This window comes from Neoarius graeffei, chromosome 4 (genome assembly GCF_027579695.1).
Source record: "Neoarius graeffei isolate fNeoGra1 chromosome 4, fNeoGra1.pri, whole genome shotgun sequence".
Taxonomy (NCBI): Eukaryota; Metazoa; Chordata; class Actinopteri; order Siluriformes; family Ariidae; genus Neoarius; species Neoarius graeffei.
In genome coordinates this window covers 294996-321359 of record NC_083572.1, presented here as the reverse complement: position 1 = coordinate 321359, position 26364 = coordinate 294996, and the positions used below count along the sequence as shown (strand labels likewise).

The 26364-nt window shown below is 43.1% G+C and overlaps 1 protein-coding gene across 3 annotated transcripts in view; it reads left to right on the top strand.

Moving 5' to 3' along the window:
• The window catches only part of myh11a (myosin, heavy chain 11a, smooth muscle), a 62142-nt gene that overhangs the window by 13767 nt on the left and 22011 nt on the right, over positions 1-26364 (top strand). For 2 of the 3 annotated variants that reach the window (XM_060918521.1, XM_060918520.1), the window contains exons 4-19: positions 4077-4104; positions 4919-5018; positions 6170-6196; positions 8777-8869; positions 8970-9033; positions 9414-9512; positions 13639-13782; positions 14005-14100; positions 14241-14359; positions 14454-14606; positions 14867-15040; positions 15576-15749; positions 15861-15975; positions 16564-16757; positions 20949-21070; positions 21268-21337. In XM_060918521.1, the coding sequence (XP_060774504.1) occupies positions 4077-4104; positions 4919-5018; positions 6170-6196; positions 8777-8869; positions 8970-9033; positions 9414-9512; positions 13639-13782; positions 14005-14100; positions 14241-14359; positions 14454-14606; positions 14867-15040; positions 15576-15749; positions 15861-15975; positions 16564-16757; positions 20949-21070; positions 21268-21337 (1772 nt within the window). The remainder of the gene's footprint in view (positions 1-4076; positions 4105-4918; positions 5019-6169; positions 6197-8776; positions 8870-8969; positions 9034-9413; positions 9513-13638; positions 13783-14004; positions 14101-14240; positions 14360-14453; positions 14607-14866; positions 15041-15575; positions 15750-15860; positions 15976-16563; positions 16758-20948; positions 21071-21267; positions 21338-26364) is intronic. The other variant, XM_060918522.1, reaches the window with a different exon arrangement.

The following is a 26364-nucleotide window of genomic DNA, read 5'->3' as shown; positions in this document are numbered from 1 at the left end:
GGTGTTACACACACACAGTAGTGTTGACTGGGTGTTACACACACACAGTAGTGTTGACTGGGTGTTACACACACACAGTAGTGTTGACTGGGTGTTACACACACACAGTAGTGTTGACTGGGTGTTACACACATGCAGTAGTGTTGACTGGGTGTTACACACACACAGTAGTGTTGACTGGGTGTTACACACACACAGTAGTGTTGACTGGGTGTTACACACACGCAGTAGTGTTGACTGGGTGTTACACACACGCAGTAGTGTTGACTGGGTGTTACACACACGCAGTAGTGTTGACTGGGTGTTACACACACGCAGTAGTGTTGACTGGGTGTTACACACACACTGCGGGAACCTTCAGCATTAAACTGTAAACTTCCTGAAGCTGAGCACCGACACTGAACATGAACACGAGAATCTCACTGCATTAATGAAACTTATTTAATCAGGTCCAGTGATATCTCAGGTTTATAGTAATCTGAAGGTGAGTACTGACCTGCACATGGACATATTTACAGATCCAGTGCAGAAATAAATACCCACACACTCCTACACACACACACACACACACACACACACACACACACGACATGTGATATAAAACGAAATTTCTGTTTGAAATGCTGTGAAACACAAATCCACATGGCACATCAGTGTTTAATCCACTACAGAACACATTACAGAGTTCGTAACCTAAAACACAGGGAGATAAATGGACTGTATGGCAACACTGAAGTTAGTGTGTGTGTGTGTGTGTGAGAGAGAGAGAGAGAGAGAGTGAAATGTGCTGAAGTTCACACACTCACAAGTGTGTCGACTTGAAAAAGTGCTATGTTATTCTCAGTTTTACACACACACACACACACACACACACACACTGCCTTGTTATCCCCCGCCCAAATGAAGTTTGGTGGGGGATATAGAAACGGGTTCCGTCCATCCGTCTGGCTGGCCGTCCAGTCACATTTTCGTTTCCGAGCCATATCTTTAAAACTACTGAAGATATCTTCATGAAGCTTTGTACACACATCAAGCAACATGTGAACTGGTGCCTTTTACTATTTTGGATTTTTGAAAAAAAAATATTTTTCAAATATTGACATAAAAAATAGAGTTTGAGTTTCTAAGAGCAATGTTTGTTTCTGGAGCATATATCCAAAACTATTGATGATACGGATTTGAAACTTGGTATACATGTTAACAAGGTGATGTAGATGTGCCTTTTCATACTAAGAAATTTGAGAAATTTTAATTTTTCATGTTTCCATGGAAACAATTTCAGACTTAGTCTCTCAAGTTAGACTGAGGGGTAGGTTTTGTGTCCAGAGCAGAACTTGAAAACTATGAGTGGTGTGGTCTTGAAAGTTGGTATATGTGTTGATTCAGTAATGTATCTGGGCCTTTTGATACTAAGAAATGTGAGAAATTTTAATTTTTAGCTTCCCTGGACCAAAGGTCTGGTGGATTTATGCCATGGGCTGCTGAGGTCGGTGTAAAGAGGTCGGGTTGGTTTCCTGCAGCAGAACTTGAAAAATGTGACAAATATCATCTTGAAACTTGGTGTATAGTTGGTAGGATGAGGGATATAGAGAACTCTGTCTTCTTCTTAAAGTTCCTGTGTAATTACAGAACACTCAGTGTTCTATGATATTGTGAACTGTTAGTGTTAGTTTAGTGCACTCGTATCCTGTGATGAGTTGAGGATAGATTAGTGTTAATTTTGGGTTAGTGATGGATTAGTGATGGATTAGTGGGTTAGTGTGGATTAGTGATTGATTAGTGGGTTAGTATGGGTTAGTGTGGATTAGTGATGGATTAGTGGGTTAGTATGGGTTAGTGTGGATTAGTGATGGATTAGTGGGTTAGTGTGGATTAGTGGGTTAGTGTGGGTTAGTGTGGATTAGTGATGGATTAGTGGGTTATTATGGGTTAGTGTGGATTAGTGATGGATTAGTGGGTTAGTGTGGATTAGTGATGGATTAGTGGGTTAGTGTGGATTAGTGATAGATTAGTGGATTAGTGATAGATTAGTGGGTTAATATGGGTTAGTGATGGATTAGTGGGTTAGTATGGGTTAGTGTGGATTAGTGATAGATTAGTGGGTTGGTGTGGATTAGTGATGGATTAGTGGGTTACTGTGGATTAGTGACGGGTTAGTGTGGATTAGTGATTGATTAGTGGGTTAGTATGGGTTAGTGTGGATTAGTGATAGATTAGTGGGTTAGTGTGGATTAGTGATAAATTATTGATGGGTTAGTGTGGATTAGTGGGTTAGTGTGGATTAGTGATTGATTAGTGGGTTAGTGTGGGTTAGTGTGGATTAGTGATAGATTATTGGGTTGGTGTGGATTAGTGATGGGTTAGTGGGGATTAGTGGGTTTGTGTGGATTAGTGATGGATTAGTGGGTTTGTGTGGATTAGTGGGTTTTTGTGGATTAGTGTGGATTAGTGATGGATTATTGGGTTTGTGTGGATTAGTGGTGGATTAGTGGGTTGGTGTGGATTAGTGATGGATTAGTAGGTTTGTGTGGATTAGTGATGGATTAGTGGGTTAGTATGGGTTAGTGTGGATTAATGATGGATTAGTAGGTTTGTGTGGATTAGTGATTGATTAGTGGGTTAGTGTGGGTTAGTGTGGATTAGTGATAGATTATTGGGTTGGTGTGGATTAGTGATGGGTTAGTGGGGATTAGTGGGTTTGTGTGGATTAGTGATGGATTAGTGGGTTTGTGTGGATTAGTGGGTTTGTGTGGATTAGTGTGGATTAGTGATGGATTATTGGGTTTGTGTGGATTAGTGGTGGATTAGTGGGTTGGTGTGGATTAGTGATGGATTAGTAGGTTTGTGTGGATTAGTGATGGATTAGTGGGTTAGTATGGGTTAGTGTGGATTAATGATGGATTAGTAGGTTAGTATGGGTTAGTGTGGATTAATGATGGATTAGTGGGTTAGTGTGGATTAGTGGGTTTGTGTGGATTAGTGGGTTAGTGTGGATTAGTGGGTTTGTGTGGATTAGTGATGTATTTGTGTGGATTAGTGGGTTAGTGTGGATTAGTGATTGATTATTGGGTTTGGGTGGATTAGTGGGTTAGTGATGGATTAGTGGGTTTGTGTTTGAGTGAACAGTTTGAGGTTGATGAATGAGCAGTGTGAGACTGCAGTGAGATATTTGATCATTTAATTCACTAAGATATTGAATTGCACCAAGACTGATGGATAGCTTCAGCACTCTGGTCAATGTTTCATTGCTGCAGTTTAATGAAATGTTTGGGGAAGGCAGCCGTCACCTGTGCTGTTAAAGCAGTCACATGGTGTTAAGTGTGTAGTGTTCAGTGTATCATTAGGTTATGATCTGTGTGTTATAGAGCTCTGAGTTTAGTGTACATGGAGCTCGATGTTGGTGTGTGTCAGGAGAAACTCACCACTAAGGTGCGTGTGAGATAATTTAGTGTACAGTCTAACTGTACTGTATATTGATGTTTTTTAGACTTGAGTTAGTGTGTCGTTGGTATATAATTAGTAGTTAGTGTGTAGTTCGTAGAATGTGTACTAGTCATGCAGTTTAGTTATTTTATAAACGTGTGTGTGTGTGTGTGTGTGTGTGTAGTGTCAAAGATCCAGTACACAGCGAACATCCCACAATACACTGCAGCAGGAGAATGTCCAAATACTGTTGTCTCAGGGATAAAGAACACCCATAAAACACTGCAGGGTTTAGGGAGTAGGGAATGATATTCTCGAGTGTTGTTTTAAAAACCAGTTTCACTGAAGTGTGTGTGTGTGTGTGTGTGTGTGTGTGTGTGTGTGTGTGTGTGTGTGTGTGTGTGAGAGAGAGAGAGACCTCAGTACCATGTGTTCAGATTCAGTTTCTGTGCCCTAATTAGGAAGAAAGCAGTGAACAGGCTGTGTGTGTGTGTGTGTGTAGATGTCTGCCCAGCTTCACTCTGAGTGTGTGTTTACAGCAGAGTTTGATACAGAGCAGCACACTACATACACTCAGCACACACACCGATTGGGACACAGCCGTGTTCATTTTCACCTGAAAGCCTCATGACCCTTTCTGTATTTCTCTGCAGATCGAGAGGACCAGTCTATTCTCTGCACGTGAGTGGATCAAAGCACACAGAGAGAGAGAGAGAGAGAGAGAGAGCACTCAATAATTACAGACACACACACACACACACACACACACACACACACACACACACACACACACACACAGAGCATTCAATAATTACAGACACACACACACACACACACACACACACACACACACACACACACAGAGCACTCAATAATTACACACACACACACACACACACACACACACACACACACACACACACACACACACAGAGAGCACTCAATAATTACAGACACACACACAGAGAGCACTCAATAATTACAGACACACACACAGAGAGAGCACTCAATAATTACAGACAGAGAGAGAGAGCACTCAATAATTACAGACACACAGAGAGAGAGAGAGAGCACTCAGTAATTACAGACAGAGATAGAGAGAGCACTCAATAATTACAGACACACACACACAGAGCACTCAGTAATTACAGACACAGAGAGAGAGAGAGAGAGAGAGAGAGCTGGAAAGAACTCAATAATTACAGAAAGCCAGTAGTGAAGAACCAAACCCCACCATATTGGTTTAGATTTTCATTCTGTAAAATAAAACTGCAGCTCTGTGCAAAGTGTTTAAATAGTGTTTAAATAGAGTTTTAAAAGTGTTGAATCTATGAATGAATTTTTTTTGCAAAAGAATGTGTAATGAACATGACATGAAGTGTGTTTATAAATGTTCCAGAGGGAAAGAGGAGGAAATCTGCTCCCTGCACTGATGCTAATTATAGTCTCGCTCTATGTGTGTGTGTGTGTGTGTGTGTGTGTGTGTGTATTACAGAGGTGAATCTGGTGCAGGTAAAACAGAGAACACTAAGAAGGTGATTCAGTATTTGGCTGTTGTGGCATCATCACATAAAGGCAAGAAAGACACAAGCGCTGTACGTATCACACACACAGTATTACATTATATTGCATGTACATTTGTGGTCAGAAGTTTACATACAGGGACATGACTGTGATGGTACTGTTAGAGTTTCAGTGATTCTCTGAACTCTTTCTGTATCAGAATGATTGTACAACATCTTTAATAGAAAAAAACAATAATTTGGTGCACAAGTTTTTATTTATTTTGGGTTTTCTGAAACCAAGACAGGATCAAAGATGTACAGACACCCACTTAGATTATTAATCAGTGAAACTGAAGAATCCAAAATGTCTTTAACACTCCAAGTCCAAGGCTTCTTAACTTCCTGTTAGTGATGATTGACTGCAGCTGGGAGCTTCTCTGTACACAACATGAAAAGAGTTTGATTGACACTCACTGGTTTGACTGACACATAATACAATGGGAAAGTCCAAGGAGCTCAGTGCAGAGCTGAGAAAGAGGAACATAGATTTACACTCAGGAATGTCTCAAGGGGTGCCAATAATTGTAGATGACTGTCTCTGTGTGTGTGTGTGTGTGTGTGTGTGTGTGTGTGTGTGTGTGTGTGTGTGTACACAGCCCAAAACTTGTTCAAGTTCTTGTTGTTTTTCTATTAAAGCTGTTTGTAATCGTTCTGCGACACAAAAAGAAGAGTTCAGAGAATCACTGAAAGTCCAACATTACCATTACCTTCATGTCCATGATGAGGGTCTGTAAACTTCTGACCTCACCTGTATGTGTAACAGATTAGAGCTCTAAAGGTAGAGTTAAAGTGTCAATATTTAAATATTTTAATGTTTTCTACTGAAGCTATTTGACAGTTTTTAGTTCAGTGACATGTTAATGTGTGTTACTGCTTCACTCAGGTCTGAACGATGAGTCATGTGCCATAATTAAATTATTGTACTATTCGTGTGTGTGTGTGTGTGAATCTAATCATGCAGATTATTAAGCAGACAATTCAGCTAAGCTAATGTTAATGCGGTTAACGGAGAGTAAATGGTAATGTTGCGAGTTAGCATGATGTGACGTGATTACGTGATGCTAACTGGAACATTAGCTTCCGTTCTGTCCTGATTAGCCGCTGCTTGGTTGTGTTGTTGCTTTAATGGAGACAGAAGCATCTTTAGTTTAACGCTTGTCTAATCGATTTCCCCTGAATAGCCACATTCAGGACAGCAGTTGGCCTATGTGAGTAAAGTGAATGGGTGTGTGTGTGTTATATTCGGAAACCTGCATGCCCTGACCAATGACCAGCGACTGTGTATACGGTGGACAACATGACAGCGGCTGAAAGCAGAAGCCAAACTGACTGTGACGCCCTCTAGTGGCTGCAAGACAAATTTTAACTGTCATTGTTTTGGGGCATGGTCCTCTTATCATTAATAAATCCTTATTCAGACAGGATTAGTTTCCCATGTGTAATTATTCCCGGAGTATGCTCAGTGATTTTACTCTGAACCTGCTGTGTGATTAATATTTACAGGCTGCCTGCACTCGGTGTCCGGAAAGATTAGTGCGTGTTTTCTCTTCTGTAAACGGAGCAGTAGAAATAACTTCAGGTTCTGTTCGTCCCGTCGGATCGGACATGTTGGTAAAGACTGCGTTATATCCTGTAAAGAGGTTTTCCACTTTTTCTTCAGGATAAAGATGCTTCAGGAAGCACTCGCTCTTTTCTCTCGTGTCCAAAACCAAAAGTTTGAACACAGAACAGTAAATTACAGACGAGGGGTAAAAGGGCGTGTCAGAGAAGAGACGATTCCGGGGGCTTTAGGGAAGTTATTGAGTTTCAATCACAGATTCACACTAAAGGCATGTTACAGTCATGTGACCTGCTAATGATCAAGTGTATTATATTGTATTATATTATATTATATTATATTATATTATATTATATTATATTATATTATATTATATTATATTATATTGGAATTGTGTTTTTAGTGATGGTCAGTAGTAAAGATTCTGACTGAAGTGAGTTTAATGTGAAGCAAAAAAGAACTGGCCTGTTTCAGGAAATGGAGTTGGTATGAGGGTTAGTCAGAGAGCGCTGTACCATGAAAAACTGTTTTAAATTTTACACTTCACATGAAACCAAACACCCATTCTCTCTCTCTCTCTCACACACACACACACACACACACACACACACACACACACACACACTGGTCATCATCTGGCTTCACAACAGTTTCATGAGAATCAGCAGCGCCATGTTGTCCACCTTATATCCAGCCACTGGACGCAACTCACAGCGTGACAAGTGTGAGAAAGTCTTACATGGAGGGACACACACGATACAAACTGCTAATCAGCTAAAAATTGTAATAAACATTTTAAAACAACTTAAATTTGTAAAAATTAGGTTTGATGGACAGATGTATTTCCCCCATCTGAGATTGAAAAAAACTCTTTCACTGTCAGTGACGCACTGGCACTGAAACTGTGTCACCCAGTCTGTGAGCATGAGAGTGTACTTCCTTTTGGACTGGATGATGTCATTTCCTGTCACAAATATTAATTACACACAGGTAGTTAAACACCCTCTGTTAAACTCATATAGAGTTACAGCAGTTTATACTGCATTATAGTGAAACACGAGTGTGAAGATGGAGAACACACACAGGAGGTGTGTGTGTGTGTGTGTGTGTGTGTGTGTGTGTGTGTGTGTGTGTGTGTGTGTGTGAGTGAGTTTGGTAGAGGGTGTGTGTAGTCACAGTAGTGGTCATTTGTTTTATCAGTGTTTATGGGCTCCAGAACACATTCTCTCTCTCTCTCTCTCTCTCTCTCTCTCTCTCTCTCTCTCTCTCTCTCTCTGTGCCATCTTTCCTTTATCTCCTTTTCCTCCTGCTCCCTGTCTCTATTTGTGTGTGTGTGTGTGTGTGTGTGTGTGTGTGTGTGTGTGTATCTGATGACCTCCGACGCTCTCTCCTCTCTTGGGTACACATCACTCTTTTCCTTTCCTCTCTGATGTCAGGGTGAGTCTCTGACAGGAATCACTTCAGTTCTGTAGAATAATAAATCAGATCTGCATCTCATTACTGTTTTCAGGTCTCCCTTGTCCACTTCCCCTTTCAAGTATGCACTTAAGTGTGTAGAGCAGAAGCAAGGTCACGCTCCGCAGTCAGAACAATGAAGCTGAAGCCGTTGCTGTAAAGTTGTATCAGTTTGCTGACTAGCTTTAGTGTGAAGTCAAAACATATATTTTATCTAAAGTGATTTCATTTAGAGACACGACTTCTGCAAAATGCAGGTTTGTTAATTGCTAACTATTAGGGACTTATTACCTCATTAAGGATAAATTAAAAAAATGTAAAATGTTTATCTGGAATTTATATATTTCTGGAAAGCTGTTTCGTGACAGTATCCATTGTTAAAATTGCTATACAAATAAAACTGAATTGAATATTATAGTCCTCGATGGTTGGCATTGTGTGTGTTGCCATAGGAACAGCGAATTATGTGAGTTCAAGAAATCTGAGAATATTGAAGGAAAAGCAGCTTAAGTAAATCTCCACGTCAGCATTTGATAATTCTGATTTAACGTGAACCTGAAAACAGGCTTAAGATGCAGAATTTGAGTCACTGAGCAGCAGATTCTCCGTCTGATTGTGAAAGTTTACAGAGCGTTCAGACTAACAGGAAATTCCTGCTGTAAACATGTCGGGTTTAAACATGACAGTCAGTATGAGGCTGCATATAAGAATGGATCTAAAAACGTTAGTGTGTGTGTGTGTGTTTTTGCCCTGGTATTCTCTGTCCTGCCTCTAGGGGGAGCTGGAGAAGCAGCTTCTGCAGGCCAATCCTATTCTGGAGGCGTTCGGTAACGCCAAGACCATCAAGAATGACAACTCGTCACGATTCGTAAGTTTCTGCCTCAACAGTGTTCACTTCGTTCCACACACAGGAAGTACAACTCCATGACATCATTCAACATCCTGTCATTCCTTTGCTTTTTCCACAGGGTAAATTCATCCGGATTAACTTTGATGTAACAGGCTACATTGTTGGAGCAAACATCGAAACCTGTATCCTTACACACACACACACACACACACACACACACACACACACACACACACACACTGTGTTATCAGTTTCCTCTAACCCCAAAGCATAAAGAATTAATCCCAAGACTAAACAACCAAAATAAATAGTAACGGTAATAAATTGTTCAATCTAAACTGTACAACTCACCCAAACTGCAAACATCAATGTAATTGTTAACTTCAGGCACAGTTATAATCAGAGCGACTAAATTCAGCTCCTCAGACCTTAACCATAACACTCAACTCTGAACCATGCAGTAATGGGGAATAATTCTACAGGCTAGAATGTAAAAACCCAATCTCTAATAACAAAAACATCCCAAAACACTGACTGTGTGTTTCCTGAACACAGACCTCAGACCTGCTGGAAAAGTCACGCTGTATCCGACAAGCTAAAACCGAAAGAGCTTTCCACATCTTCTACTACATGGTGGCAGGAGCCAAGGAAAAACTGCGTGGTACAAACAAACATCATTACGGCATTTAGCTGAAGCTCTTATTCAGAACGACAAAGGGTTTATGTTCTTGTTTTAGATTGTTGCAGACTGTTGGGTTGAGAGACCAAAGGGCTCAAGGTGGAGCGGGCGCATTGAGACTGGGTGTATTCAGCGTGGAGAGTGGGCGTATTGAGGGTGGAGAGTGGGTGTAATCAGAATGGAGAGTGGGCGTATTGAGGGTGGAGAGTGGGTGTATTGAGGGTGGGGAGTGGGCGTATGTAGAGTGGGCGTATTGAGGGTGTAGAGTGGGCGTATTGAGGGTGTAGAGTGGGCGTATTGAGGGTGTAGAGTGGGCGTATTGAGGGTAGAGAGTGGGTGTATTGAGGGTGGGGAGTGGGTGTATTGAGAGTGGGTGTATTCAGCGTGGAGAGTGGGCGTATTGAGGGTGGAGAGTGGGTGTAATCAGAATAGAGAGTGGGCGTATTCAGCATGGAGAGTGGGTGTAATGAGAATGGAGAGTGGGCGTATTCAGGGTGGAGAGTGGGTGTAATCAGAATGGAGAATGGGCGTATTGAGGGTGGAGAGTGGGTGTATTGAGGGTGGAGAGTGGGTGTATTGAGGGTGGGGAGTGGGTGTATTGAGGGTGGAGAGTGGGTGTATTGAGGGTGGGGAGTGGGTGTATTGAGAGTGGGTGTATTGAGGGTGGAGAGTGGGTGTATTGAGGGTGGAGAGTGGGTGTATTGAGGGTGGAGAGTGGGTGTATTGAGGGTGGAGAGTGGGTGTATTGAGGGTGGAGAGTGGGTGTAATCAGAATAGAGAGTGGGCGTATTCAGCATGGAGAGTGGGTGTAATGAGAATGGAGAGTGGGCGTATTCAGGGTGGAGAGTGGGTATAATCAGAATGGAGAGTGGGCGTATTCAGGGTGGAGAGTGGGTGTAATGAGAATGGAGAGTGGGCGTATTCAGGGTGGAGAGTGGGCGTATTCAGGGTGGAGAGTGGGCGTATTCAGGGTGGAGAGTGGGCGTATTCAGGGTGGAGAGTGGGTGTATTGAGGGTGGAGAGTGGGTGTAATCAGAATAGAGTGTGGGCATATTCAGCATGGAGAGTGGGTGTATTCAGGGTGGAGAGTGGGTGTAATGAGAATGGAGAGTGGGCGTATTCAGGGTGGAGAGTGGGTGTAATCAGAATGGAGAGTGGGCGTATTCAGGGTGGAGAGTGGGTGTAATCAGAATGGAGAGTGGGCGTATTCAGGGTGGAGAGTGGATGTAATGAGAATGGAGAGTGGGCGTATTCAGGGTGGAGAGTGGGTGTATTCAGCGTGGAGAGTGGGTGTATTGAGGGTGGAGAGTGGGTGTAATCAGAATAGAGTGTGGGCATATTCAGCATGGAGAGTGGGTGTATTCAGGGTGGAGAGTGGGTGTAATCAGAATGGAGAGTGGGCGTATTCAGGGTGGAGAGTGGGTGTAATCAGAATGGAGAGTGGGCGTATTCAGGGTGGAGAGTGGGTGTAATCAGAATGGAGAGTGGGCGTATTCAGGGTGGAGAGTGGGTATAATCAGAATGGAGAGTGGGCGTATTCAGGGTGGAGAGTGGGTGTATTCAGGGTGGAGAGTGGGTGTAATCAGAATGGAGAGTGGGCGTATTCAGGGTGGAGAGTGGGTGTATTCTGAGCGCAATCAGCACGCTGTTTTCACAGACACTTTGTAAAGTACTGTGTCATGTATGCGGCAGTAGATGGGTCTAAGTGCAGGAAGAGTGTTTATTAGCAGGTGTGTTAATTTACATAAACAAAACACAAACGAAACTGAAAACAGAGTCATAAACATGGCTAGAAACAGGTGTGACCATGATAATGATAATACTCAGGGATCCCAGACGTCCGCTATTTAGCGGAATTCCGCTATTTTCTAGCGAAAGTGTTTTTTTTTAAAAATCTCTTGTATATCCATTAAAAATATGTTTAAGTAAAATGACCAGCAGAATACGTTCTGATTTGGTTTGCTTGTTTAATGATGTTTTTGTCGGCTTCGTTTGTTCTCGTTGACATTCAGGAACACTCGGAAGTTAAATTGATGTAAATACCGCGAGCAGTGTTGCCAGATTGCGCGGTTCTCCACCCAGTTGGGGGGTTTCAAGTGCATTTTGGCGGGTTTTGAACATATTTTGGGCTGGAAAACGTCAGGAGTATCTGGCAACACTGACCGCGAGACTGTACATGATAGAACGAGAAAACAATATGGCTGCGCCCATTTGCTAGAAAACATGTTTTAACTCCGTTCATGCTTTTGTTTCTAATGCGTTGAACTTAATTCAGAGCACTGCAGGAACATCAGAAAAGCAGAAGGAAAGATCAGAGAAACAAAAGCAGAGAAAACTGGAGGAAAGACAGAATGCACCCCAGAAAAGAGCATTACATTCCTTTGCAGTGAAACCTTTCAAAAAGAGAGTTTTAAATCAAATATCTCCAGTATTTGCTGTACATATGTCTATATCTAATATTACTGAATCATTGATTTCTGCTCATATTCATGATTTTTGAAAAACGAATGTGGCTTATATTAGACTAGTTTTGACATTAACTTGAAACAAAAAAAATAAACAAATGAGATGAACTATGGATGCTATTGTTATAACAAAATCAGTGGAATATTTAGGCAAGTATATTCTTCAAAGCTACATTTTCGTCTAATTTTTTTTTTTGCCACTTATGTCATTGATTACAAAACATGGCATCAAATAGATACACATTATGGTTAAATTCTGTTGCTTTTCTATGTTAAATCTATGTAAAAAATGTGTTTTATAGCATCTTTAAATGTTAAAATCTCAACAGCTTCAGGCAGCCCCCTTGACCCCTGCTGATAGTTTCTCATCTCATTATCTGTAGCCGCTTTATCCTTCTACAGGGTCGCAGGCGAGCTGGAGCCTATCCCAGCTGACTACGGGTGAAAGGCGGGGTTCACCCTGGACAAGTCGCCAGGTCATCACAGGGCTGACACATAGACACAGACAACCATTCACACTCACATTCACACCTACGCTCAATTTAGAGTCACCAGTTAACCTAACCTGCATGTCTTTGGACTGTGGGAGAAACCGGAGCACCCGGAGGAAACCCACGCGGACACGGGGAGAACATGCAAACTCCACACAGAAAGGCCCTCGCCGGCCACGGGGCTCGAACCCGGACCTTCTTGCTGTGAGGTGACAGCGCTAACCACTACACCACCGTGCCGCCCGGTGATAGTTTCTTACATTCCTCTATTTTTTTCAATTACTGCTGGGATCCCTGAATACTTCCCAAAGCCTTTGTTTCCTTATATGTACAGTATATGCTGATTGCACTCAGATCAGCATCAAGTGTTTCCCATAATTACTGGCTCTCAAGCTCACGCACCACGCGCTCTGAAGGATCCCTGAATGTAAATGCACTTTTTAAGGCTCGGTGAAGGTGAGGCTGTGCAGAGCCGCTGTGTTGCTCATGTTCACTTCATTGTGTAAGAATGAGCACCGTGCTGTAGTTGTGAAATGATTTTTTTTTTTGTTATTCTTACCTTAGTGGAAATTAAGTGAACAAACCCCAGGGTTTTTGACCTCTCCATTCAATACCGAGTCCCGCTGAATGTTTTTTTTTTTTCATTTTTCCCTTCTATGTTTAGAAATTTCTCTAGTTTTTTCCCCCTGAGGATGAATTACTTTTGGTAAATTAAAAAATCTGATGTCTTTGTTTCATTCAAAACTATTTTTACATCCAAAAATGCTGCAAAGCCTTCCCATACCAATCAATAACAGCTAACTCAGCTGAATGAAGCACTACAAGTGTGCCCCCTGTCATGGCAGCGTAGTTACCGTTGCTATGGAGGTCATGTGATGGTGCAATGCCTCTACTGAGAGTGGAGTGAGGGCGTATTCATCATCATCGTGGCAGTTGTGAAGGCAGTCGTGATGTGATGAATAGCGGTGCCATGTGGTGTGAGCAGTACAGAGATTCAGAGATCTTTAAATTAAAGTTTTAACCAGACACTCATCAGGAGTGTGAAAGTTAGCATGCAGTGGAGCGAGTGGTGTGTCATTCATCTTGGACAAACAGTCATAGTGTGTGCCCTTGTCTTGCTCGCCCTCATGCTGTCCTCCTCATTTTCCCCAGAGGAGCTCCTGCTGGAGAACTTCAATAATTACCGCTTTCTGGTAGCGGGACACGTCCAGGTCCCGGGGACACAGGACGATGAGATGTACGATGAAACAATGGAAGCAATGAATATCATGGGCTTCAGTGATGAGGAGAGGACAGGTAACAACACACACTTACTAAAGTGACACAAAGACAGTGCGAACACAACCATGGGAATGGGTTTCCATCAAGACTGTTTCTACTGAAGAACAATGAGATAAAGAGAAGATTGACTAAGGACTTCCATATCAGTATTAGTGTTGCTGTAAATCTGAAGACACATCCTCGAGCAACACTACAGGAGATACACGTGAATGAGAGTGTGATGTGTTTACTCATCAGGAATCCTGAAGGTGGTGTCGACTGTGCTGCAGCTTGGCAACATCGAGTTTAAAAAAGAAAGGAACCAGGAGCAAGCCACCATGCCCGACAACACCGGTCAGTGTTTACACCAACACACTTCACTCAAACTTCATTTGATTTGTAAAATAAAAGCAAAACCTGGAAATTAGTATAAAATGACAGGAAGGAATTTGTCTCAGCAGATGGTAAGAATGAAAATAATGTCTCTCTCACAGCTGCACAGAAGGTCTGTCACCTGTCTGGCATCAATGTGACAGATTTCACTCGTGCCATCCTGACACCACGCATTAAAGTCGGGCGAGAGGTCGTACAGAAAGCACAGACCAAAGAGCAGGTAACACTTTAACATTACAGAAAAAAAATCTTTTAAACACATCCTGGGTCACGTTTTTATATATATATCTGTGTGTGTGTGTGTGTGTGTGTAGGCTGATTTTGCAGTGGAGGCTTTAGCAAAGGCGACGTATGAGCGTCTGTTCCGGTGGATTCTTGGACGTGTCAATAAAGCTCTAGATAAAACTAAACGTCAAGGAGCGTCTTTCCTTGGCATCCTGGATATCGCCGGCTTTGAGATCTTCGAGGTGCGAAGGATGTTGCATGATAATTACAGTTTACAATATTAAACTTCTTTTTCTAATTTTCCTTATTTTGGAGACATTCAGAGGAGCATGTGTCCAAAATTAAAAAAAAATAGAGGACAGTCCTTTATCTGAAGAAGACAGACGCAACACATTCTCTGAAGCCTGTGTCCTAATGTTTTGACATGACCACATTGTGATAACTCAGAAATGATTGCTAAGTGGTGTGACCTACACTAACAATGATGGCACTTACTCTCCAGGACAACTCGTTTGAGCAGCTGTGTATTAATTACACTAACGAGAAGCTGCAGCAGCTCTTCAACCACACCATGTTCATCCTGGAACAGGAGGAGTATCAGCGCGAGGGCATCGAGTGGAACTTCATCGACTTCGGTCTGGACCTGCAGCCCTGCATCGAGCTCATCGAAAGGCCGGTCAGTGTGTGTCGATATCTTCTTGGGGACAGTACTCTGTGTACGCACTGACCAAAAATATCACGAGGATGATGTGTAAATTCTCATGCGGGGCATGGTTTAAGGAAAAGCAAGAAGGTCATGTAGAATGTGTCAAAGTGTAAAGTACAGCATTATCTCACTCTCCACCTTTAATATCACCAGGTTCTCAGCTCCAGAGCAGCAGCTATGGACAGAAAATCAGTGAAAATACATGAGAACAGTTTGATATTGGGTGCTGCCCTCCTATGGTGGTGGAAAACCACTAATTAGCAACGTAAAAATTTCAGGACTAAAGATCATATGTTTGTGACACTGCTGTAATAGTTACAAAGCATTATTCATCTGGCTGCATCTCTGACTCTCTAATATCAGCCAGAACCTGATGTTCATGTCATTTAGTAATGTCCATATTGTTTCACTGTTCAGTTGAAGCAATTAAACTCTTTAGTAACCTGTGTGTGTGTGTGTGTGTGTGTGTGTGTGTGTGTGTGTGTGTGTGTGTGTGTGTGTACAGTCAAACCCCCCAGGTATCTTGGCCCTGCTGGATGAGGAGTGTTGGTTCCCTAAAGCTACAGATGTGTCTTTCGTTGAGAAGCTCACAAACCAACATGTTAATCATTTGAAATTCGCCAAACCCAAACAGCTAAAGGACAAAACTGAGTTCTCAGTGCTGCACTACGCTGGCCGGGTGTGTGGAGCAATCATCTTATTGTCAGCTCAGGATACACTAGAAGCCCATGATACCTTGTGTGGAGTTTTACATCTAACATATATGTGTGTGTGTGTGTGTGTTTTACAGGTGGACTATAATTCTGTAGCATGGCTGACAAAGAACATGGATCCCCTGAACGATAACGTTACTGCACTGCTCAACAACTCCTCCTGTGTATTTGTGCAGGATCTGTGGAAGGACGGTGAGTCCTCGGTACAGCTGCAAATCTCCAAAGTGTGACCATTACAGGATAAAAAGTACAGGCAAAACTATTTAGTTTGGTGCAGTTTAGCCATGATTTTCAATTTAATCATGAATCTTGGTTGTGGCTAATTATACCACCTTTGAAAAGGCAATTTATTAATTTTGTGAAACTAAGGCAAGTTTTATAGATTGAGAGAATTTACTGTGTGGATTTTCATAATTATAACATTTAATGCACTTCCCTGACTGACTGCGTAACACTGTTTCTATTTTACAGAATCATTTATAGTTATGTTAGACGTATTACAGAAAATTTCACACTGCTATTATTAAAGCCTCCTCCTGTAACTTTCTATTACAATATGCAAACAGGCTGCTCTTTCACGGGCCAGCACAGCCAAAACAGTTTTGCAGTTGGTCAATGATGTAAATTGCACATTTCAATTCCTAAAGCATGCAGTAAGTGAGCAAATAAACAGGAAGTTAAAAAGCAGGCCTCAATAACCGTATAAACCCAAATTACAACTGTTTTGATATGTAGATGTTAAATATGAGCCCCTCCCTCCTTCCCTCCCTCCCTCTCTAGTGGACCGTGTGGTGGGACTGGACACGATCGCAAAGATGTCGGACAGCTCCATGCCAAGTTCCTCTAAGACAAAGAAAGGAATGTTCCGTACCGTCGGCCAGCTCTACAAAGAGTCTCTCGCCAAACTGATGACCACGCTTCACAACACACAGCCCAACTTCGTCCGCTGCATCATCCCCAATCATGAGAAAAGGGTGTGTTCTCTACCACAGCATGCTACACCCACTGAATGACCATCTCACACACACTTCCAACAAACATGACACTCAGAGGAGTGTTAGTGCAGAATGATTTGGGGCATACCTGTCAACCCTCCCGTTTTTCCTGGGAAATCCCTTATTTTGACTTATTTCCCGCTGTCTTCCCGTTTTTTTATTTTCCCGAAAATATCCCGTATTTTCACATTATATAAAAGTCCCGTATTTTCACAATATAAAAAAGTCGGTAGGTCCAGAATTCATGACGCGCCTCTGACAGGAGTTTACAGCAGGAAGTCGGGCCATGAATTCACATCCCCGCCCTCTCAGGCATCAGTAATTACATAACTCCGTCCGGAGGCGAGGCTGAACAAGTGATTAGGTCCAGTGTTGCCAGATTGGGCGGTTTCAAGTGCATTTTGGCGGGTTTTGAACATATTTTGGGCTGGAAAACGTCAGCAGTATCTGGCAACACTGATTAGGTCTGAGGTGAAGATGGCGATGCTAATAGCTAAGAAAAACATTAGCCTCTCTTTCTTTGATGATTTCAACAAGTGCGTGGCTGGAATGTTCCCAGACTCTTCCATCGCAAAGAAATTTTCCATGGGAAAAACGAAAGCCTCCCAAATAATCAAAGGCAAGCTACACATGTTTACATTAAGTATGTCCTGGCTAAGACCTCATAAATAGCCTAGTGTAAACTAATTGGTGTATTAACTGTTTTATCCACTCATTGTCTATTTTATTTTCTATCTGAAACTTACCCATTTTAAATCACTCTTGGTTTAATATCTTATATTACTCTTTATCTCTTTATTACTCCTATCTATCTATCTATCTATCTATCTATCTATCTATCTATCTATCTATCTATCTATCTATCTATCTAGTGTTCCGAGGCCATGACTATGGTAAAACCATAATAAATTGCAATGGAATTGAATTTATTGACTGGTTATATAATGACCTTTCTTATTTTAACATAAGATACGTATTTTAGCCCTTAATTTGGGAAATAACTGGTACCACTGAAAGCAAATAAAAATAAATGTATAGTTTATTCACAAATGCACTCTATAAACCATAAGCATATTGAGTTTGGGTCTTGGCTATCACCAACATGCACCAGAGTACAGGAAATCACAAATACTAGATAGAAAATTGCCCCCCCGTTCAACTACACACCCACTTTTGGTGAAGGGTATAACTTTCCGAAATTCTAGACTGTGCCTAGGCTGTGCCTAGAAATTCTGTCCATAAAAGTTATGAACAGAACCGGTGACAAAGGGCAGCCCTGGCGGAGTCCCACATGCACCAGGAACGAGTTCAACTTACTGCCGGCAATGCAAACCTAACTCCTTCTCTGGTCATACAGGGTCCGAATGGCCCACAGTAGTGGGCCCTGAACCCCATGCTCATGAAGCACCCCCCACAGGGCACCATGAGGGACACAGTCATAAGCCTTCTCCAGGTCCAAAAAACACATGTAGACCGGTTGGGCAAACTCCCATACACCCTCCAGTACCCTTGCAAGGGTAAAGAGCTGGTCCAGTGTTCCATGACCAGGACAAAAAACGCGTTGTTCCTCCTGAATCCAAGGTTCGACTATCGACTGGACTCTCCTCTCCAGCACCCCAGCATAGGCTTTCCCAGGGAGGCTGAGAAGTGTGATCCCCCTATAGTTGGAACACATTCTCCGGTCCCCCTTTTTAAAAAGGGGGACCACCACCCCAGTCTGCCAATCCAGAGGCACTGTCCCCGACCTCCACACAGTGTTGAAGAGGTGTGTCAGCCAAGACAGCCCAACAACATCCAGTGCCTTCAGGACCTCAGGACGAAATCTCAACCACCCCTGGAGCCTGGCCACCGAGGAGCTTTTTAAACACCTTGGCAACCTCAGCCCCTGTGATGGGCGACTCCTACCAAGCACCCTCAGACTCTGCGTCCTCCTCGGACAACATGAAGGTGGGATTGAAGAGATCCTCAAAGTATTCCTTCCACCGCCGGATGATGTCCTCAGTTGAGGTCAACAGCACTCCATTCTCACTGTAAACAGTAGGGAGAGAGCACTGCTTCCCCTTCCTGAGCTGCTGGACGGTTTGCCAGAATCTCTTCGAGGCCAACTGAAAATCACTTTCCATGACCTCACCAAACTCCTCCCACACCCGAGTTTTTGCTTCAGTGATTGCCAGAGCAGCGTTCCGCTTGGCCCGTCGGTATCTGTCAGCAGCCTCTGGAGACCCACAGGCTAATCAAGCCTAATAGGACTCCTTCTTCAGCTTGACTGCTCCCCTCACCACAGGTGTCCACCACTGGGTTCGGGGATTACCGCCACGATAGGCACCAACAACCTTGCAGCCGCAGCTCTGCACAGCCACCACAGCAATGGAGGTGCGGAACATGGTCCACTTGGACTCAATGTCCCCCTCCTCCCCTGGTATGCAGTTGAAGCTCTGCCAGAGGTGGCAGTTGAAGATCTGACAGACAGGAGCCTCTGCCAGATGTTCCCAGCATACCCTCACTACATGTTTGGGCCTACCAGGTTTGTCTGGCCTCCTCCCTCACCATCTGATCCAGCTCACCACCAGATAGTGATCAGTTGACAGCTCTGCTCCTCTCTTCACCCAAGTGTCCAAGACATATGGTCGTAGATCAGATGAAACAACTACAAAGTCAATCATTGATCTACGGCCTAGGGTGTCCTCGTGCCACCTGTACTTATGGACACCCTTATGCTCAAACTTGGTGTTTGTTATGGCCAAACCATGCATGGCACAGAAGTCCAACAACAGAACACCACTCGGGTTCAGCTCGGGCAGGCTATTCCTCCCAATCACACCCCTCCAGGTTTCACCGTCATTGCCCACGCGAGCATTGAAGTCCCCCAGTAAAACAATGGAGTCCCCTCATGGTGCATTGTCTAGCACCCCACTCAAGAACTCCAAGAAGGCCAGGTACTCTGAACTACCATTTGACTCATAAGCGCAAATGACAGAGACCGTTCCCCGACCCGAAGGTGCAGGAAAGCGACCCTCTCATTCACTGGGGAGAACTCTGATGTTAGCGTGCCAAACTGGGGGGCTACCGATAGCCCCACCCCTCCCTGGTGCTGCTCACCCTTGGCAACTCCAGCATAGAAAAGAGTCCAACCCCTCACCAGGAAATTGGTTCCAGAACCCAAGCTATGCGTTGAGGTGAGCCCAACTATATCTAGTCAGTACCGCTCAACCTCAAGCAAAAGCTCAGGCTCCTTTCCCACCAGAGAGGTAACATTCCATGTCCCAAAAGCCAGTTTTGTCAGCCTGGGATCAGTACACCAGGGCCTCCGCTTTTGGCTGCTACCCGATCCACAGTGCACCGGACCGTTATGGCACCTCCTGCGGGTGGTGGGTCCACAGGAAAAGGTCATAGCTCTAATATTGATATTTTATTTAAACTATTTAAGTGGTATCTTTGCATCTCTGCAATTAAAAGTCTAATTCTGTTGGTGGGTGGCATGGTGGTGTAGTGGTTAGCGCTGTCGCCTCACAGCAAGAAGGTCCGGGTTCGAGCCCCGTGGCCGGCGAGGGCCTTTCTGTGTGGAGTTTGCATGTTCTCCCCGTGTCCGCGTGGGTTTCCTCCGGGTGCTCCGGTTTCCCCCACAGTCCAAAGACATGCAGGTTAGGTTAACTGGTGACTCTAAATTGAGCGTAGGTGTGAATGTGAGTGTGAATGGTTGTCTGTGTCTATGTGTCAGCCCTGTGATGACCTGGCGACTTGTCCAGGGTGTACCCCGCCTTTCGCCCGTAGTCAGCTGGGATAGGATCCAGCTCGCCTGCGACCCTGTAGAACAGGATAAAGCGGCTACAGATAATGAGATGAGATGAGATTCTGTTGGTCACACATACAGCATGTTGTGCAGTGAAATGCTTATGACTGGACAGTGACACAAAAACAGAACTGACATAAATCAACATTTACTTGCATAGAAATACACCATTGTAGAAAAAGAAAATATAAAAATATAATATACAGGATATAAAAAAACGACAGAAAAAGTAAGGACTATATGTGGAATAAAGTGCAGATATGTGCAATTAATCCATATGAGATATACTGTTTGTGGTGTTGTGCTGATCTGTGTGTGTGTGTGTGTGTGTGTGTGTGTGTGTGTGTGTGTGTGTGTGTGTGTGTGTGTGTGATGCACAGGCGGGTAAGCTTGATGCTCACCTGGTTTTGGAACAGCTCAGGTGTAATGGTGTGTTGGAGGGAATCAGGATCTGCAGACAGGGCTTCCCCAACCGCATCGTCTTCCAGGAGTTCAGACAGAGGTGCACACACACACGCGCACGCACGCGCACACACACACTCGGAAAGATGATGCTGCACTGTAAAATGCCTGACTACATTAATGTTTAATCATCGAAATGTTGCAAATATGTGAATATTGTATGAATAACTAATTAATTAATTATTCACAGATATAATAATTACACCTGTATCTCACTGTTCTTACTGTGATGTTCAGGTATGAGATTTTGGCAGCCAACGCCATTCCAAAGGGCTTCATGGATGGAAAACAGGCCTGCATACTGATGGTGAGTTACTGCCACACCACCTACATGTGCTTCTGTAAGATCAGACTACTGAAAATGGATCCACAGACAGACAGAAAAATAGACAGACAGATAGGAACCCCATTTGCAGAAAAGTTGGGATATTTTCCAAAATGCAATAAAAACAAAAACCTGTGATTTGTTAATTCACGTGAACCTTTATTTAACTGACCAAAGTACAAAGAAAAGATTTTCAATAGTTTAACGGACCAACTTCATTTATATTTACAAAATACAATTAAGTTAGAATTTGGTGTCTGCAACTCACAAAAATGTTGGGACAGAAACATTATTACCATTGTGTTCCATCACTTTTCCTTTAATAACACTTTTTTAATCATATGGGATCTGAGGATATGAATCGTTGGAGTTTTGCAGTTGGAATTTTTGTTTATTTTTGCTTGATACGAGACTTCAGCTGCTCAACAGTCCATGGTCGCCATTATCTGATTCTCCTCTTCATGATGCGCCATACATTCTCAATACGAGACAGATCTGCACTGGCAGCAGGCCAGTCAAGCACACACACTCTGTGTCTGCAAAGCCACGCTGTTGTAGCCAGTGCAGAATGAGGTGTGGCACTGTCCTGCTCAAATAAGCATGGAGTTCCCAGGAAGAGATGTCGTCTTGATGAATATGTTGCTCTAAAATCCCAATACATCAATGGTACCTTCACACACATGTAACTCCCCCATGCCATGGGCACTGATCCCCCCTCATACCATCACAGATGCTGCTTTTACACCTTTCTCGGATAACAAACTGGATGGTCGTGTTCACCTTTGGTACTGAGAACTCGATGTCCAGGTTTCCTGAAAAAAAGCTGAAATGTGACTCATCTGACCACAGCACACGTTTCAACTGTCTTTCAATCCATCTGAGATGAGTTCAGGCCCAGAGAAATCGGCGGTGTTTCTGTATGGGATTGATGAATGGCTTCCTCCTTGTGTAATACAGTTTCAGGTTGTATTTCTGGATGCAGCGGCAGACTGTGTTAAGTGACGACGGTTTTCTGAAGTCCTCCCGAGCCCATGTGGTTATATTTGTCACATTAGCATGACGGTTTCTCAGGCAGTGCCACCTGAAGGCTCAAAGTTCACGCCCATTCACCAGTGGCTTCCAACCTTGCCCTTTACACGCTGAGATGTCTCCAAATTCCCTGAATCTTTTCACAATATTATGTACTAAAATCTTGCAGTGAGAAATGTTCTTTTTGAATTGATGAACAATTCTCTCATGAATTTCATCACAAAGCAGTGAGCCATGCCCATCCTTACTTGCAGAGACTGAGGCTTTGGTGCTGCTGCTTTTAAACCCAATCATGTGACCAATTAACCTGCTTATTGTGGAATCTTCCAAAATGGTGTTACTTGAATATCCTATGAATGTCTCAGTCTTATTTTGTCTCTGTTCCACTTTTTTTGAGTGTGTTGCAGGAATCAAATTCTAACTTTGTTTATATTTGCAAAATGCAATTAATTTGCTCAGTAAAACTACTGAAAATCTTTTCTTTGTACTTTTGTCAGTTAAATAAAGGTTCACATGAAATAACAAATCACAGAATTTCATTTTCATTGCATTTTGGAAAATATCCCAACTTTTCTGCAAATGGGGTTGATAGATAGATAGATAGATAGATAGATAGATAGATAGATAGATAGATAGATAGATAGATAGATAGATAGATAGAGTGGTGCTTGAAAGTTTGTGAACCCTTTAGAATTTTCTATATTTCTGCATAAATATGACCTAAAACATCATCAGATTTTCACACAAGTCCTAAAAGTAGTTAAAGAGAACCCAGTTAAACAAATGAGACAAAAATATTATACTTGGTCATTTATTTATTGAGGAAAATGATCCAATATTACATATCTGTGAGTGGCAAAAGTATGTGAACCTCTAGGATTAGCAGTTAATTTGAAGGTGAAATTAGAGTCAGGTGTTTTCAATCAATTGGATGACAATCAGGTGTGAGTGGGCACCCTGTTTTATTTAAAGAACAGGGATCTATCAAAGTCTGATCTTCACAACACATGTTTGTGGAAGTGTATCATGGCACTGTGGCAACGGGGGCGTGGCCAAGCAGCAGTTCGTGAATGGAGAGTGGGGTCGGGGAAGGTAAGTGGCTAAGTCATTACACCTGGTGTCCATTAATGTGTGTGGGTGTGTGTGTTTGTTTATTGCAGGGATCGAGCATAAAAGGAGGGGGAGAGCAGAGAAGAGCAGCTCCCTGACTCCAATGCATGCGTGTGACTGAATGAATGAATGCAGCAAGCTGAAAACCTCATCTCATCTCATTATCTGTAGCCGCTTTATCCTGTTCTACAGGGTCGCAGGCGAGCTGGAGCCTATCCCAGCTGACTACGGGCGAAAGGCGGGGTACACCCTGGACAAGTCGCCAGGTCATCACAGGGCTGACACATAGACACAGACAACCATTCACACTCACATTCACACCTACGCTCAATTTAGAGTCACCAGTTAACCTAACCTGCATGTCTTTGGACTGTGGGGGAAACCGGAGCACCCGGAGGAAACCCACGCGGACACGGGGAGAACATGCAAACTCCACACAGAAAGGCCCTCGCCGGCCACGGGGCTCGAACCCAGGACCTTCTTGCTGTGAGGCGACAGCGCTAACCACTACACCACCGTGCCGCCCTCTGAAAAGCTACAACCCCGATTCCAAAAAAGTTGGGACAAAGTACAAGTTGTAAATAAAAACGGAATGCAATAATTTACAAATCTCAAAAACTGATATTGTATTCACAATAGAACATAGACAACATATCAAATGTCGAAAGTGAGACATTTTGAAATTTCATGCCAAATATTGGCTAATTTGAAATTTCATGACAGCAACACATCTCAAAAAAGTTGGGACAGGGGCAATAAGAGGCTGGAAAAGTTAAAGGTACAAAAAAGGAACAGCTGGAGGACCAAATTGCAACTCATTAGGTCAATTGGCAATAGGTCATTAACATGACAGGGTATAAAAAGAGCATCTTGGAGTGGCAGCGGCTCTCAGAAGTAAAGATGGGAAGAGGATCACCAATCCCCCTAATTCTGCGCCGACAAATAGTGGAGCAATATCAGAAAGGAGTTCGACAGTGTAAAATTGCAAAGAGTTTGAACATATCATCATCTACAGTGCATAATATCATCAAAAGATTCAGAGAATCTGGAAGAATCTCTGTGCGTAAGGGTCAAGGCCGGAAAACCATACTGGGTGCCCGTGATCTTCGGGCCCTTAGACGGCACTGCATCACATACAGGCATGCTTCTGTATTGGAAATCACAAAATGGGCTCAGGAATATTTCCAGAGAACATTATCTGTGAACACAATTCACCATGCCATCCGCCGTTGCCAGCTAAAACTCTATAGTTCAAAGAAGAAGCCGTATCTAAACATGATCCAGAAGCGCAGACGTCTTCTCTGGGCCAAGGCTCATTTAAAATGGACTGTGGCAAAGTGGAAAACTGTTCTGTGGTCAGACGAATCGAAATTTGAAGTTCTTTATGGAAATCAGGGACGCCGTGTCATTCGGACTAAAGAGGAGAAGGACGACCCGAGTTGTTATCAGCGCTCAGTTCAGAAGCCTGCATCTCTGATGGTATGGGGTTGCATTAGTGTGTGTGGCATGGGCAGCTTACACATCTGGAAAGACACCATCAATGCTGAAAGGTATATCCAGGTTCTAGAGCAACATATGCTCCTATCCAGACGACATCTCTTTCAGGGAAGACCTTGCATTTTCCAACATGACAATGCCAAACCACATACTGCATCAATTACAGCATCATGGCTGCGTAGAAGAAGGGTCCGGGTACTGAACTGGCCAGCCTGCAGTCCAGATCTTTCACCCATAGAAAACATTTGGCGCATCATAAAACGGAAGATACGACAAAAAAGACCTAAGACAGTTGAGCAACTAGAATCCCAACTTTTTTGAGATGTGTTGTTGTCATGAAATTTAAAATCACCTAATTTTTCTCTTTAAATGATACATTTTCTCAGTTTAAACATTTGATATGTCATCTATGTTCTATTCTGAATAAAATATGGAATTTTGAAACTTCCACATCATTGCATTCCGTTTTTATTTACAATTTGTACTTTGTCCCAACTTTTTTGGAATCGGGGTTGTAAAATAAGTCAAATAAAAAGCGTGTATGTGAACATCACAGAAGCACGGCAGGCGAGAGTTGATGTTCACATACACGCTTTTTATTTGACTTATTTTAATTTTTCAGCTTGCTGCATTCATTCATTCAGTCACACGCATGCATTGGAGTTAGGGAGCTGCTCTTCTCTGCTCTCCCCCTCCTTTTATGCTTGATCCCTGCAATAAACAAACACACACACCCACACACATTAATGGACACCAGGTGTAATGACTTAGCCACTTACCTTCCTCAACCCCGCCCTCCATTCACAAACTGCTGCTTGGCCACGCCCCCGTTGCCACAGGCACGAACAAAGGAGATTTCTGAGGACCTCAGAAAAAGCGTTGTTGATGCTCATCAGGCTGGAAAAGGTTACAAAACCATCTCTAAAGAGTTTGGACTCCACCAATCCACAGTCAGACAGATTGTGTACAAATGGAGGAAATTCAAGACCATTGTTACCCTCCCCAGGAGTGAATGATCAACAAAGATCACTCCAAGAGCAAGGCGTGTAATAGTCAGCGAGGTCATAAAGGACCCCAGGGTAATTCTAAGTAACTGAAGGCCTCTCTCACATTGGCTAATGTTAATGTTCATGAGTCCACCATCAGGAGAACACTGAACAACAATGGTGTGCATGGCAGGGTTGCAAGGAGAAAGCCACTGCTCTCCAAAAAGAACATTGCTGCTCATCTGCAGTTTGCTAAAGATCACGTGGACAAGCCAGAAGGCTATTGGAAAAATGTTTTGTGGACGGATGAGACCAAAATAGAACTTTTTGGTTTAAATGAGAAGCGTTATGTTTGGAGAAAAGAAAACACTGCATTCCAGCATAAGA